Source organism: Caenorhabditis elegans, chromosome X, assembly GCF_000002985.6.
Source record: "Caenorhabditis elegans chromosome X".
NCBI lineage: Eukaryota > Metazoa > Nematoda > Chromadorea > Rhabditida > Rhabditidae > Caenorhabditis > Caenorhabditis elegans.
In genome coordinates this window covers 9,842,063-9,856,793 of record NC_003284.9, presented here as the reverse complement: position 1 = coordinate 9,856,793, position 14,731 = coordinate 9,842,063, and the positions used below count along the sequence as shown (strand labels likewise).

Below are 14,731 nucleotides of genomic sequence, written 5' to 3'. Positions count from 1 at the left end.
GTGGAAAAGAAAAGACAGAAGAGAAACTTGTTCTCGGATGCACATACATTACATCTGGAACGTTATGTCCATGAAAATAATTGAAGTGGAAACAATACAAAGTGTGGGGTAAAACGATATGAATAATAGCTGAAAGTTGTTTCTTTTCTCAGATTCAAAGTTCACGCAGATCTATTTGTTTTTTGCAAAAAAGGAAACAAAGAAAAACCAGGCCATGAGGGACGATGGGACACGAGGAAGAGTTTTTCGGGTTGGTTGTAAGTTGAAATAAACAAATGAGGCGAGGAGAGAATGATGGAAACGACGGCCTTCTGTGTTTTTTGTTTCTGGTCGCCCGACCCAAATCCAAATCCCAATCGGGTCCGCAGCCTCCCAGGTTAGGAAATTGGAGAGCTGTGTGTATAAAGAAATCCTATATTCTGAATTCATTTGGTGGAGCGATGAAGGGAACAAATTATAAAAGGCTTAGTAAGGGAAAATATAATTTAGCTTTTTTTTTCAGAAAAGTGAAAAAAATACTAGCTTGTGTGTGAAAACACTATGATATGCGTGGCTAAAAATTGACAAAAAAATGAAAGGCTATCGGAGCTCTGCTTCATTTCTGCTTCAGCGTTGAATTTCAATGACACTTGAGTGGATGTCATGAAGGCGTGAAGAAGATCTTCTGGCTGGTTATATTTGAAAAAAAATGACAAGAAAAATGTTGTAAGGGGGAATAAAAGTGAATGTGAAATGATCATTGCGTTATATAGAGCACATGTATGAGAACATATTTACCAGTCGGTAGCACTACTTTTTTAAGTTAGTCAGCCAAGCAAACTTTGAGCTAAGATCAAGTTTACTCAATCTTTTTATTTGATACTTGACGTACAGTTTGCAGTTCGAGCCTGCAAAGAGACACAGAAATAGATGATGTCGAGTAACTTTTAAAAATCAAAAAGGTTAATTTAACAAACAAAAGGCAGAACTAAGATACTGTAGAGACACTCTGTGCAAAGCTTAACAAAAAGTTGAAATCCAAAAAGAAAAGATGTTAGTCACTAGTTACAAACTAATATTTTTTTGATTTGAACTTTTGAGACGTCGAATGAATAAATTTAAATGACACTGGAGCAGTGAATTATGTATGTCTTCTATACTTCATATATTTTCTCATTTAAGGTAAAAATCACTCCGTCAATCAAAAAAAAACTCAATTGTTGTTTAAAGGAAGACTAACTGTTTGGACGATTATGAACGTATAGACCCAAATTGTGCCCAAATGAACGGAAACTGCTCAAATTTTTTTCAAAATTTTTTATGGCGGTTCAAAATTTCGAAAAAATTACACCGATTTTAGCTAAAATTTCAAATTTTGTAAATCTGTGATACGGAGAAGTTGGCAAAATTTGAGATGTTGGTTGAAATAGTGTAATTTTTCGATAATTAAAAAACACTATAACATCGTTTTGTTAAAGATTCCCATTACGAAATTGCATTTTTTGGATTGAATCGTTCCCAATAGTCCAGACCGTTAATGATCCTTTAAATTTTCAAGTTGTCTTGAAAAACATCATCAACAAGGTAGCAATTTTCACTTGCTTTCTAACAGTTAAGTCATCTTTAAAGTTGTTCCTGAAATATTTGTTTCGTTGATGCTTTAGAGATTCACAAGCTAAATGGGAATCTAACCGGCTGAAGTGTTTTCCTAATTGCGTTTATTGCCTTTCAAATCTTGTCTCGTTTTGTCGTCTTGAGTTTTATTGCCATGAAAAACAAGGCAATCTCGAACTTAAGAGATTCAGATAAACATTTCTAGTCACAAGTGGAAAAAACTAATAAGGGAGAAATCATTATTTGTGGTCATCATTTGTGGAACCTCGACAAGTACAAAACTTATATTTTATCTGTAGGTCATATTGCAATTGACTTAGTCGAGACATGTTCATTATGATATTAACTAAACTATTTTCAAATTCTTGTTTAAAAAAAACTAAAAAAGACATTTTTGACAAGCCATATCAGTTATGCAAGTTTGAGAATGAAAATTACGAATACTAATAATAAATTAAAAACACAATGTTCCCGATTTCTCCAATAGGCGTCTCAACACTGACATCATTGCTTCCATCAGCGGTATTTGGAAGACAAAGCAAATAAAAGTTTTTGGGGAAAAAGTTGGTAAACTCAGCAAACCGGGAATAAGTTTTCTCCCTTCTGAAACCCAATTTTCTTTCGCCTTATGGGTGCAATTCAAAATTGAATGAACTATGCATGTGCATCCCATTTCGGCAGACATTATACTCTATGAGAGATTAAATTGAAAATTAAAGAACGTTCTCTTAGTAAACTATTAAGAGGCGTGAGTGAGAGATGTTGGAAGATCACAGATATGATGAGATCAAAAATCTTGATTTCTACCTCTCTTTGCATATCGAGATATAAAATGGAAAGATGAGAAAGGAAGAGATGGAGCAGTATGAAATGGATAAGGAGGTTCTGTTATGTTTTTTGCTTTATAAAAAAATTGATGAGAAAAAGAGAATACACAAAAGAGGTCGCATAGAGACCGCATAAAAATTGGGGGATACATTTTGAGGCATGATTTATGATGTCGGAAATGAATTGATTCCTTTTTTTCTTCTACACGCACTTGGTCCGCAGTGAGGTTAGAAGGCTAACATAGCATTCACAAAATGAATTGCGATCTAGACTATAAAAAAACAAAACAAAATAGACAAAAACGCTCACGCTACCATTTCCTCTATTCGGGTTAAGATAGAATGGAAAAAGTTGAAAGAGTGGAGGATTGAATGAACAAGTTGGAAGGCGTAGTACTTGAAAAATGAGCAGTAGTTGTAGTAGACTAATGAATTTTTCCTTGTTGCCGCCTTATTTTGTGGTCTAGCGGATTGCACTTTATGGTGACTTTCAATTAAGAAAGATACCTTTTTTAAATGCGGGTAATAAAAGTGAGAACGGAAAAGTGCAGAAATAGCTCAAAAGTGCAAAGAAAATGTAAGAAAGTGGAACAAAGCAAACAAAAAGCTACAATCGAATCCGTTCTTCGACGGGGTAGCTACAAACCAAAGTTGGAAAAACCAACATGACGTTTTGAGAAAAATGAACATCGATCTGTCATTTTTCAATGACATTATTCCTCATTATTTTGAGTTACTACAAGTTTGTCTAATTGAGAAAGTGAGACCCTCATTCAATACTGAAGCACAGAGAAATAATTTGTTCGGCTGTTGTAAGCAATGATTAAAAACAATTATTATGTTTAGTATTGATCTGAATATTTAAAATGATTGAATCTCATGTGCAAGCAACTTTATAATTTGCCCGATGAAGTATAATGTGACTGGGAGCTAAAAATGGAAGAATAAAACATGCCAAAACAATTTTGGTAGTTTTTTGTAATAGCTTTGTTCCAAAATGCTAAACATTTTTTGTAACAAAAACTTGACTCCTTTCTGAATTTTTATACTTCGGAATAATTATTTCTTAGACTGAATAAAACAAGACTTTGAAAAAATTAAAATATTAGCTAATTACGGAGAGTTAATCCATGAAAAATGTTGGGCTACTACTGTCATAGTAGTACTATGTACAGCTACGAAAAATATTCGCATTTTTTATTGTTGTTTGCTTTTCTGAATATTAGCGCTTGTTTATGACAGATGAAAATTACATTGCTTTTGTAGTTTTGACAATTAGCTTGCGAGCTCACGATCTACCAAACATGTAAGTTTTATTCCTGCTTTTTATTTCATTATATCAGGTTCTGATAACTAGAATAATAACATTTATAACAAAACTTTTGATATGTGTATTTATTCAGGAAACAAAACATATAATACGTTTCTTCAGGAATAGTAAGTTAATGGTATACATATAGCTAATCAATAATGTTGAGTTCCCTCAATTTGAACAACTGATGGAGCGTTTGTCACGGTATCATATGCTTCACACACGGCCTCATTTACAATTGCATGACGCTTTTTCCACTCTGTTTTGAACTCATATCCTTTGAACACAATTGATTCAATATCGACTGATCCTTTGATTCCAATTCCTTGCACTGCTACGACCGGGAACCGATGATCAAACTCAACCAATAGATCACTGTTCACAGTTATCTGAAATAATATAATTCTCAGTGAAAACTGATACCAAACAAACATTATAGTATCCCTCGTGAACATAAATTCTGACATGGAAAGGATCATGACGTTTGAGAAAGTGGCTATGTCGGAGCTGAGGGCCCCATTCGCCATTTATTAGACTGTTCAAAACAATTGAATGTTCTCCATTGAACTCAAATTTAACATGGAGAACTATATTGGTACCACTGAGAAGTTCGATTGCAAAATCCCTGAAAATAAATAAACAATTATGCCAAACTACTGAAAATTCGAATACCTGTCATTCCCATGCAAAACAGCTCCATTTACTTCAATTTCAACGCCTGCTTTTAGGTTTTCCTCAATTTGATACACACTCGGAACTTTCTGAAAAATTTCAAGGCACTGAAAAACTTACAAAACAGTCTACTTACCGGGTTTTCAATAACATACATGTTGTCTCGAATAGTTGTTTCAACTTAACTTAACCATTTTTTTCTCACTTTTTATACTTTTCACCTTGTTTTTGTGCTCCCGGTTGCGAACCATGTTTACTTTTTGTCATCATCGTCGAGCTGTGTGTCAACATTATTTGAAAATGTTTGATCTTTTCTTACTCGACCTTAGTCATCGTCTCAAGAATTGCCTGTTGCCGAAATAGTAAAATAGAACTTTGTTGCTGGAATGGAACTGACTTTCGGGCATTTTTGAGATGTTTGCATTACGCAATCATAAGGTGCGAATGTCGTTTAGGGTTTTTGTATTTTGACTTTTTAGACTGTATGATAAGGAAACATTTCGAAAACGGAATAGATGCTGGCAAGGTGGTTTCAGATTTCGAAGTAAAAGTGAATTTGAAAGTTTCTAGCTGTTGAATAACGATGAACCAGTTTCTAATTACATTTTGCGTTGGTTTCGAGTATATTTTCTTTGCGTTGGTTTTGAGTATATAATTTGAAAGATTTTTCCATTGGAAAGAAATCACTTACTTTCGGTTCATATCTTGAATTGTATCTATGGACAAAATAATACTAAATTTGTGGACCCGTTGACATAAAAAACACCTTAACCTACTGAACAACACGTAGTGAACTACGTCCATGTGCAGTAAAAAAATTTCCATAAATGTTCATTTCCGAAAGGTCGAACTTTGTAATGTGAATTTTCAGCCAGAATGGGCATTGTTCTAAACGTGGAACTGTGGTAACTTTTTTTTCTGAAATGTTTTCAAGACGTCTCATTTTAAAATTTGGTTGTTTTGGGAAATTGCGAGTCTAATTTACAAGAACTCAAAGTTCGCTATTCAACACATATCTTTATTTATTCTGATTTGATGTTGCTTTAAAAAAATCCAATTGAATGTTTATTGGTGAATCACTCAGAATTAAAAGAACAATAATTCATACTGACACAATTTACAAAATCTTTAGAAGTAGGCGTTGTAGGAGTGAGTCTCTTGGAAAACTGGAGCAACATAGGTTTCAGTACCATAGGAATTGTAGCCAGCATGTCCAAAATCATGTTGAGAGTTCCAGTCAACTCCAAATTCAAATCCAGAGAAAGAGATCTCATCGATATGCGCGGCTCCTTTGAGTCCAATTGCTTGAACTGATTCAACTGGGAAACGGTGTGGGAAGTCGGCGAGGTGCTCTCCGTTCACAGAGATCTGAAATGTTATCATAATTCCAACTTTTCGATGATTGCATCGCTTACATGATAGTATCCTTCGTGAACATGGATGGAGAGGTTAAAGTGATCGTGGTGCTTGAGCGGGTTGTGGTGACGGATTTCGGCTCCCCATGCTCCGTTTGTGCAAGTATTCATTGCAACAATGTGGTCATGCTCAAAACGGAAGTTGACGTGAAGAACGATATGGGGTCCAGAGAGAAGCTCTACAGAAAAGTCTTTGTGGTGCTTGTGGGTAACATGACCACGGACATGGATTTCAGATCCAGCACGAAGTTGCTCACGGATAGCATGAGCGCTTGGAACATCCTGAAGAGTATAACTTTATTATTTCTATAACATGGTATGATAAAAGTTTTAGAAAGTTAACTGACCGGGCTATTAATGGTATGCATGGTTGATGATAGATGGAAGACGGTTTGCAGTACTGCGTTCTTTTAGATATTGTACCTCCTTTTTATACGACTCGTTTGTTTGAACACTCAACGTTGCATTAATCATTCGATAAAACCAATGTTTGACAGATAGATTATGGACGTTTGTGAGAAGTTGAGAAATCGAGAATTTGAGAAAGAGCTGTGAAATGTTGAGTTTCGGTGATAAGAGGAGTCAAATGTTATTGCTAATCAACGTGTCGTGACTTTTAGAATATTGAAAAAATAAGATGGTATTTCAAGGAATTTTAACATCGATCTTTAATTTCACTGTGTCGCAAATGAGGCGAGTAAGTAATGAGGCGCTTCGATTTATTTTATCGTTTTGCTGATTCACATTTCAAACAGTTTGACGTTGTGGAAGAACGAAGTGACTCATTTTTTGATTGGCCGGAAATAGTACCAATATGCCAATCGCAAGATTTATTATCAACAGGACAGCGTTTCCAAGTTAAATTACAGTCGTCTGAAACTGTTATTAGGTAGTTTTTTCTTTTACCAAGTTTCTTATAATTAATTGGCAAAAGAAGTTGGTACTGTAGCTTTTCAAAACTGGTTAGTCCATAAAATATTGTGAAAAGCGTAATACTTAGGAAACGAAACAATTTTAAATGGTGACTAAAGTATTGGCTAAACATCGTTTTTAAGTTTTTACGAACTACAATTTTATGACTACAAAGGATTTGCAATTTGTATTTTAATTCAATTTCTCTTTTGTTTACATGCTGATTACAGTTTTTTCGCAGAATAATTAACAATGAATATTAATGTTTGCATTATTATTTATTACAGTAAATTAAAAAAAAATTGTTTCTGTAAGCAAAATTACAAGCAAAAGCTAGTGTATTGGGAAACATAAAAACAGGGAGAATGACATAAGGAAATATAAACAAGTGGCGCTAAACATTTAAGTTTTTAACCTATTCATTTTTAAAGAGATCACATGTATTTTGCAACTTTAGATGATTAATAAAACAGTTTGCTAACGAATAAAGAAAATGTGCAAAATGAAAAGCGAATTAGCCCACAACACAATGTGAAAGAAATGGGGAACAAGTTCAGGAATGTGGAATTGCATATAGTTTTTTTTGTTGGAACCGGACTAATAACTGAATGTTGAGCATTGTTTTTGAGGCCAATCAAGAGGTGTGAAGGAATCATTCAATTTTGGTAGGCTCAATGGTAATTAACAATTTTGTGAAATGACTTATTGGCTGGTTTAGAGACTAGGTTTTGGGAGGGATAAGTATTATACAGTAAGACAAAAATGCCCACATACGTGTCTACAAAGCATGCCTACTTTGTTCGAAAGGCAACCTCTCTAGTGGAGTCACAGTAACTTTTATGGCAAAGTAGGTCTTGCCTATCTTTAAGGCACGGTTTAAGGCATGCATTGTAGACATGACGGTGGGTATTTCTGTCACCGCGGAAAAGGAAGTGATGTTATGCGGTCACTACCACTGAGGTTGGTAAAATGCCAAAATGCTGGATGGATCTGGTGCTCCGCCAACTGCAGCTGCTGCGTAAGCACTGGCCTGTGCAAACTTCACTTTTTCCACTTCAGCTTCCTGTAGTCTTTTTGATTTAGCCCTTCGATTCTGTAATTGATCTATTTAATTAATGTTTCCAAAACTTTCTTTTTCTTTATATTTTTGGCGTCAAGCTGTGAAATCAAATTCCGCAACTTCAAATTCATTGCCAAATTCCGCAATCTTTTAGATCATTTATCATATCATTAACACCTTATTGAGGGAAATTTGATAGATTCTGATAACATTGACCTTGGTTTTTTTTGTTGTGAAACTGAATACTAAGAAAACTAAAAAAAATTGACAGGTGTTAATGTGTTGGAAATAGTAAATCAAGGTTGTAGATGCAGATGGTAAAGAAGTATTCCCTCACAACGTAATGGTATTTCGTCTAATTTTATGGGCAATCACATATTTGACTGATTGAGAAACCAAAATAAAGCATGTATGAGCAGATGACTATGTGACAATTAGCTTACGTCATTGACACCATTGTGTACGTTCCCCCGAACCGAAAATTTGAAGGATAGGTTGGACCCCCTTCACATGAATTGATTCAAGAAGATGTGCAGTTGCAATATTTACCAATTACGTGATGATGAAGGTCAATTAACCGCGCCATCATCTGCCACCACTACACCACGCGCCTGATCCGAAATATATTGATACTGTAGAAACAGGAGAAAAGACAGCTGTCACAACACAACAGCTACTTGACAAGTCAGACGGAATGCAAAAGGAGAAAGTGTCAGATCTCGTTAGTCACCTTTTTTAATGAACGAGCATTTTATCTTCCTATGTGTCGGCTTTTTTTGTTTTTCTTCTTATTTCAGCCCAAAAGATAAGATCGTTTTGACAACAGGTGTGAAGAATTCCGTTCTGGAATCTATTCCATGAATCGGATCGGGTTGGAGAAGAATTACAGAGAGACGTGAAGGTCAATGTTATCGGCGGGATCACGAGAAGGCAAGGGGATACGCAACGCATTTACGAACACCATAATTATGAGGAGCGTGTCAAGTTATTGATAGAATCTATTGAGAGGCATACTGTCACTTATGATTTAATGAATTGTTCAGGACTGCATTCGAGTGCTGAGAAAAATTAATACTAACCTGGAACCAAATTTTGACTTGTGTCTCTGTCAATTGCAATGATGCGCTAAACTCTGCTCTTTCCGCAATTGACAGGTACTGTTTTGATTGAAACTTTCTTTCCAAAGAAATAAGTTGTTGAGTAGAGAATGGGGTACGTGGCTTTCTATTGTTCTTGTGTTTCCTTAACATGCACTTGGAAAGCCCTATTTGAATCTTGGCGTCATCGCTAGCTGTAAACGCCAATTAATTGAAAAGGAAACGAATCTTGGATTTTCGCTTACTTGGTGAATCTTCTCGCTGAGATGATAGCCATTGAAGTGAATGTTGCATAGACAGTGGAGACGAGGCACAGGATTCAGGTGAACTGTCGGAGCTTACTATTGGCAGCCGGTTTCTGAAACGCAATAGAATGATTGACTTCTAAAAAAAGTTGTTCACTTACCCGGTCTGAGCGAAATATATCATCACAGGATCCAATTGAGCGCCGAAGTATGGAGTCATAGGATGTAATCCTGGTATTAGCATAGGAGTTTTTGGCGTAATTGGCGTAGGTTTTGGTAAATCTTCACGACATTTTTGTTTGGGTGTTTCAAGTAGACTCTCTACACTGAATAATCCTGATTGCTTTGGTTTTTCATCTTTCGACACCATTGTTCTAATAATATCTGTAATAAAATAATCAATGTCTTTGAGAAAAGATTCATTACGACGGATTAGAGAGAATTGATCATAAAAATAATCTGCAAAGGATGAGGGAACACTGAATGCGTAACAACATATGTTACCGTAATAATAATTGAGCAAAAGAAGGGATTTAGAGAAAACGGAGCGACGGAGAGGATACTCTTGTAATTAATAGTCAAAGCTCTATGAGCCTCTATGAAACGGCGACAGGAAGTATAAGAAGGCGGGAAGTGGTGCGCATCGCTTAAGGATAGGATAAATTGCAAAGCAAACAAAAAATCAGATGGGGTTTACGGTAGGAATCATTGCTGGAAAATAAAAGGAGGAGCCCCTTATAAGCAGATGTGTTGACCAATATAACACCACGCGCTTATTGCAATCCTTAATGACATTAGCACCTTGCTTTATTTATTGCCACGTGACATCGATCTCCGTTTATAGCTTTATCCAATATCGTCATTAGCTGATTCAGATGGGATGAGAGGGAGGTGTCAAAGAGGCGCCAAAAAGCAAAAACAATGAAAGAAGTGGCAACAACACCAAAATAATCAACGTCTCATCAACTCAAACGGGGGAAATTGGAACTAAATGAAGTTGGTAGTGGTGAGGAAGGAGAATTGTTGGAATTGTTGGAATTCGAGCCAACAAAACATAATTGTTTAGAGTTGTGAGGTTGGCTTTCTCCTTTTGAAACTTGTCTGTTACCACCAACCCACAAGAAAGTAATTATGTCATTATGTGATGAGAGCCAAAACGGGGCGTAGAGAGTTTTACGACGCAACAATTATCACAAATATTTTTGAGTCCCTCATTTTCCACACTCTTGAAATTACACTTTTATTGGGTACGTCCGGCTCATTAGCTTATTAACTTATTACTAACTGGCAAGTTCGAGAACAGGAAATGATGCTCAAGCCATAAAACAAAAAGAGCCATTGTGAAAACTGGCCGCTCTAGAAGTTTACCATCGTCTGGAAAGCATAGAAAAGTAGTATCCCCAATTAGAGCACAGAAATCAAAAGTGAAAAGAAAGTGTGCAATAGGGGTGCTATTCTTTTTGTGACTCCGCCTCTCAGATTGTTGGCCCTCGTCCGAAAACAATTAACTACCGTATGCCTCCTCCCGTCACACACACAGAAGACTCAGCCTCCCACCGCTCGGGGTGGCCACGAATAAGACAGAGGGCGGGATCCAATATCTATCTGAATGTTGTCTTTTCATGCTGTCTGATCAACACGTTGATTGCATGTCTATCAGAATTGATCACCATCAATTTCGCTATCAAATCCATCGTCAAGTGCACGCGGGAGGAGAAGTGCAAATGTTTCAAAAGCACCAAGAGTGGGATACAAAAATCTAATACAGTGAAATGAGTCGTTAATAAGATGCTCAGAAATCGATAGATGTTTGTTCCATTTCTATGAGACAAACAGTATTCGGAATTATTATTTTCAAAGTAAAACTCTGAAAAGCTAGTTTAAAACGTCGTATAATTTGAGAATTCACGGTATCTAATTCAAAAATTGCTGCCTTATTTATTTTCAAACGGTGAAGTACAGCAATTCCAACATCCTAATTTTCCGTCTTAAACTCAATTAAAAGAAGCCAAACTTGTTTTAGCTGAAATCCTTGACATTATCTTTAATTTTAATTAAAGATTTGCCACTCAAATAAGCAAAAGTAGGAAATAATGACAAATGACGATTCCTACGATTTGAGAAATTCCGGAAGACCTCAGGAGGTGTGACACGTGTCAGATGACAGACACTGTTGATTTAGATGGCGCCACTCGCAACGATTAGTAAGAACAACATAGACCGGTGAGGACCTCCAACTGTTGCGACAAATTAAAATTGAAAACAGACGTTGCATTGTGGGTCATTGGAAAATAGTCGAATGCAGAGCCAACTTGTGTTATGTAAAAAAACTTCACTCACAATAAAGTATGTAGATAGTGTGAATATGAATGTTACAGCATTTGTAATCTCAGTCATCGGTTCCTTATGGCGCAATCAAAAAATTCAATTGCCATGTATTTCATTCAACTTCAACATTTTTGAAAATCTATTCTGAAACTTTCCAGCAACATCTGACGATATTTTACACATACCAATTTTAGTGATTGAATAATGAAAAACTTCTATACAATTGATGAATACTATCCGGTGGGTGATTAATTTGCGAACCGCTTCTCAATTTCCTCAAACTCAATCTGAGCACCAAATCAAGCTGGGAAATTGCCACTTTCTCTTCACCCAACTGTCCTCCATCTACTCTATTTTCTTATTCCATGGCTTAATTTCACTTTTTCCCTCATTTTCATTCTCACTTTTCACAATAATTAATGATCTATCGGTAGGGCGCGAAAAAGAGAGTGACATACGGGGTGCGTCGTGATTATGCGTATTCCAAAACCGAAAGAACAAGGAAACCACCCATTTTTTTGACGTTCAATCGTAATCCCGACCGCTTTTGACCGTCGCCGAGCATTTGCATATTTTGCAATTGACAAACAGATTGGAACACCGACAGAGCTATAACTCATTGTGGTTTGAGGAAAAAAGGGACGGTGTAAAAAAATTGGATAAAAGATATGTTGTAAAATTGAGGTCAGGAAGTGAGATCATAAAAAGAAGTCAACAGTTGTTTACCGACAAAGAATGAGTTATGCAGTTTTGATGGTCAACTAAGTTGTCAAATTGTAATAATATACAGTGGAATAACGGAAAGCCGCACGTTGGAAAACACATTTTAGAAACAATTGAGTGTTAGAAAAAAATTATTTATGAAAATTAATTTGCGTAATTTCCCATCGAACGGACCGGTTAAAGAAATAACATTAACTTCGATTTTTCAAGAAGCCTAACATTAAAAAAAAGTTTCGTTCAGTTTCGCACAAATTGCGCGTATTTTGACAAAATAACCATAAGTATAACAAGCTAATTTTTCAATAAAATTCATCCTGTAAGCTTTTCAGATTAATGCTTGACAAATTGTTCAACAAAGAGTAAGTTTTTTTTTCAATATTTTCAAAATTGCATTAAAAAGTTTTTATATTCTATTATCAAAAAATATAATTTCATAAACTAAAGTGTTCAAAAAAGTGTGATTTGCTGAAATTTTAAGAGAATTATTACGTGAACTGCTGTGACGAATCGAAAATTTACTTCGGATTTTCAGGTTCTGTATTGAAATGCATCAATAAAGGACTAAAACAATGTAAATTAACTTTATATCACGCACATATATACATATATCATTTTGCTTTTAGTTCAATCACTGAAAACAGATTTTAAAGTGCTTCCTTGAAATGATATGATAGTGAATCATATGAGAAAATGGGAAAAATAAGTGTGACACAATAACCGGGAGCATCTGCAAACCAATTGTTTTGATAAGAAACCACCGCTAAGTGGCTGTGGGGATATGTTCTGACAAGAAAGCAATTGATCAAAACGTCAGTTTAAAGTTTGTTTAACGTGGAAGAGACACCCTCTCTTCGTTCTTCTTCTTCTTCGGTCTACCTACCCGCTGCGTGTCCGCCACCACATTTCGGACACGGTGATTTAGTGATTTACAAGTCAGCGCAAGTATGCTCACGGTCAACTCAAGTTTAATGGTCTTCTAATAGCTTTGAATGAAGCGAATCGCCAAGTTTTATGTGGCGGTTCACACTGAATCAATGTTGAAAGTGCTTCCTGATGATGATCGCATCTGGTTGAATTTAAATTGAGAAGCTGATGATGATGATGAACTTAACGATAGGTGCTGATGAATTTATAACTTAACTCATTGCACATGTTGTATTAGATGTTTGATTGGAATCGAAAACTGATTAAATGTATAGTTCAGATCCGCTAAGAAAAAAAATGTTAGAGTGTGAAAAAAAATTACAGAAAATGCGAATGAGAAAATTGTTAAGTTAATAATAAATATACATGCAAGTTAATTTTATGTTATGGAAAAATCTGTGGCACTTTAATCTCTGCTAAATTTTACTGTAAGCATTTTATAGCTAGAAAAAGGAAAACGATTATTATTAGGAAAACGATATATTATTAGAGTAGTTTTTTGGGACAGAATTAAACTTTGTTTCATGAAAACGGCTTGTTTTAAAGTTGTGGGTCACTTAGCAATTCTAGTCAAAATACAGTCCTGCCGGATATCAGCTGCTTTAACTTTTTTCGTGACAAAGTTATGGGTTTTTGACAATATTGTGAGTGGAGAAAAAATTAACAGCAACATTTTGTTAGTTGAAAATATTTTGCTAACTGTTTTAGTTTTTGAGTTATACGTGTTTGAGCGATTCAAGCAAATCACCGTAAAAATTGACCGGCACTGTAACATATCTTTTTAAAAGCAATCTATTTCATTTCAGCTCTGCTGAAAGTGTAAGTTTGCACGATTACACACGTAAGCAAAATAGAAATCTACTTAATTTCACTTAAATTTTCGCCACTCTCCTGTCTACTATTGCACCACATCCGTCGAGTTGATATCAAGATTTCTTCTGATACAGTCACCTGTGATGCATGGGGTGTGTCCAATTACCTGCAATAACTACCAGTGCAAGCGAACCAGTGCAATTATGCATGCTCATTTGTTTTGAGAATCCATCAGAAACAAGATGGTTATCGGAGTTCATGTATTGACAGATTAACCCACTACGAACAGGTGCCTCTACAATGCACACTCTGGGCGTCTCTAATTGACACCAGAACTCGCTAAAAGTTTATTCAAGTTGATCATATACCTTCGCACAACTGACTTCTTGCCTTTCAACTCGCGGGTAAAAAGGCCGCCGCCGATTAGAAGGTCACTTTGTACAACATTTGACGAGTTAGATGAGCCAGTGAGCTAATTAGCTACTGGACGAGCCGCCAATGACAACTGACATTCTCGCTGGTCGCGAAAGATCCGGTGAAATAGTGAAAAAAGTGGTGTGGTAAGATGAGGGGAAACGCGAGAATCACTTGTTAAGAAAACAATCATGTTAATGCTTGTCACCAACACCCGGTGTTTGTCATTTATCATCTGTGAAATGGGTTTTTAACAACCGGGAATCTTAAAAGCATTCCAGCGTGAAAGCTAGGAACTCAGCATGGGTTGAAAACTGTTTGGAGAAAGTGAGGGAATATAAACAAGTAATTTGATGGCTTCATTTCAGTAGCATATATTATCTGAATGGCTCATAA

The 14,731-nt window shown here is 35.8% G+C and overlaps 3 protein-coding genes and 7 non-coding genes across 10 annotated transcripts; 1 reads left to right on the top strand and 9 right to left on the bottom strand.

Moving 5' to 3' along the window:
- Positions 1 to 355: 355 nt before the first annotated feature.
- On the bottom strand, positions 356 to 571 carry R07B1.22. The gene has a single exon (NR_071892.1). It is a non-coding gene; the product is annotated as an Unclassified non-coding RNA R07B1.22 (non-coding RNA).
- Positions 572 to 3,791: 3,220 nt separating this feature from the next.
- On the bottom strand, positions 3,792 to 4,753 carry lec-7 (putative galaptin lec-7). Its single transcript, NM_001392828.1, has 4 exons — positions 4,541 to 4,753; positions 4,405 to 4,493; positions 4,165 to 4,357; positions 3,792 to 4,121 (listed from the first exon to the last, which is right to left on the bottom strand). The coding sequence occupies exons 1-4, from the start codon at positions 4,559 to 4,561 to the stop codon at positions 3,885 to 3,887; spliced, it is 540 nt and encodes a 179-aa protein (NP_001379074.1). The 5' UTR covers positions 4,562 to 4,753; the 3' UTR covers positions 3,792 to 3,884.
- A 704-nt stretch (positions 4,754 to 5,457) lies between these two features.
- lec-8 (putative galaptin lec-8) lies at positions 5,458 to 6,223 on the bottom strand. The gene is made up of 3 exons (NM_077248.6): positions 6,167 to 6,223; positions 5,820 to 6,101; positions 5,458 to 5,772 (listed from the first exon to the last, which is right to left on the bottom strand). Exons 1-3 carry the CDS (start codon positions 6,185 to 6,187, stop codon positions 5,533 to 5,535), a joined length of 543 nt encoding a protein of 180 aa, NP_509649.1. The 5' UTR covers positions 6,188 to 6,223; the 3' UTR covers positions 5,458 to 5,532.
- Positions 6,224 to 6,988: 765 nt separating this feature from the next.
- Positions 6,989 to 9,519, bottom strand: vab-15 (Homeobox protein vab-15). Its single transcript, NM_077247.8, has 4 exons — positions 9,295 to 9,519; positions 9,134 to 9,246; positions 8,871 to 9,082; positions 6,989 to 7,824 (listed from the first exon to the last, which is right to left on the bottom strand). Exons 1-4 carry the CDS (start codon positions 9,501 to 9,503, stop codon positions 7,681 to 7,683), a joined length of 678 nt encoding a protein of 225 aa, NP_509648.1. The 5' UTR covers positions 9,504 to 9,519; the 3' UTR covers positions 6,989 to 7,680.
- Positions 9,520 to 9,615: 96 nt separating this feature from the next.
- On the bottom strand, positions 9,616 to 9,770 carry R07B1.20. The gene has a single exon (NR_071891.1). It is a non-coding gene; the product is annotated as an Unclassified non-coding RNA R07B1.20 (non-coding RNA).
- A 1,739-nt stretch (positions 9,771 to 11,509) lies between these two features.
- R07B1.21 lies at positions 11,510 to 11,577 on the bottom strand. Its single transcript, NR_071890.1, has one exon. It is a non-coding gene; the product is annotated as an Unclassified non-coding RNA R07B1.21 (non-coding RNA).
- A 274-nt stretch (positions 11,578 to 11,851) lies between these two features.
- On the bottom strand, positions 11,852 to 11,961 carry R07B1.15. Its single transcript, NR_071889.1, has one exon. It is a non-coding gene; the product is annotated as an Unclassified non-coding RNA R07B1.15 (non-coding RNA).
- A 139-nt stretch (positions 11,962 to 12,100) lies between these two features.
- R07B1.17 lies at positions 12,101 to 12,213 on the bottom strand. The gene has a single exon (NR_071888.1). It is a non-coding gene; the product is annotated as an Unclassified non-coding RNA R07B1.17 (non-coding RNA).
- Positions 12,214 to 14,268: 2,055 nt separating this feature from the next.
- R07B1.16 lies at positions 14,269 to 14,397 on the bottom strand. Its single transcript, NR_071887.1, has one exon. It is a non-coding gene; the product is annotated as an Unclassified non-coding RNA R07B1.16 (non-coding RNA).
- A 67-nt stretch (positions 14,398 to 14,464) lies between these two features.
- Positions 14,465 to 14,608, top strand: R07B1.23. The gene has a single exon (NR_071886.1). It is a non-coding gene; the product is annotated as an Unclassified non-coding RNA R07B1.23 (non-coding RNA).
- Positions 14,609 to 14,731: the final 123 nt, after the last annotated feature.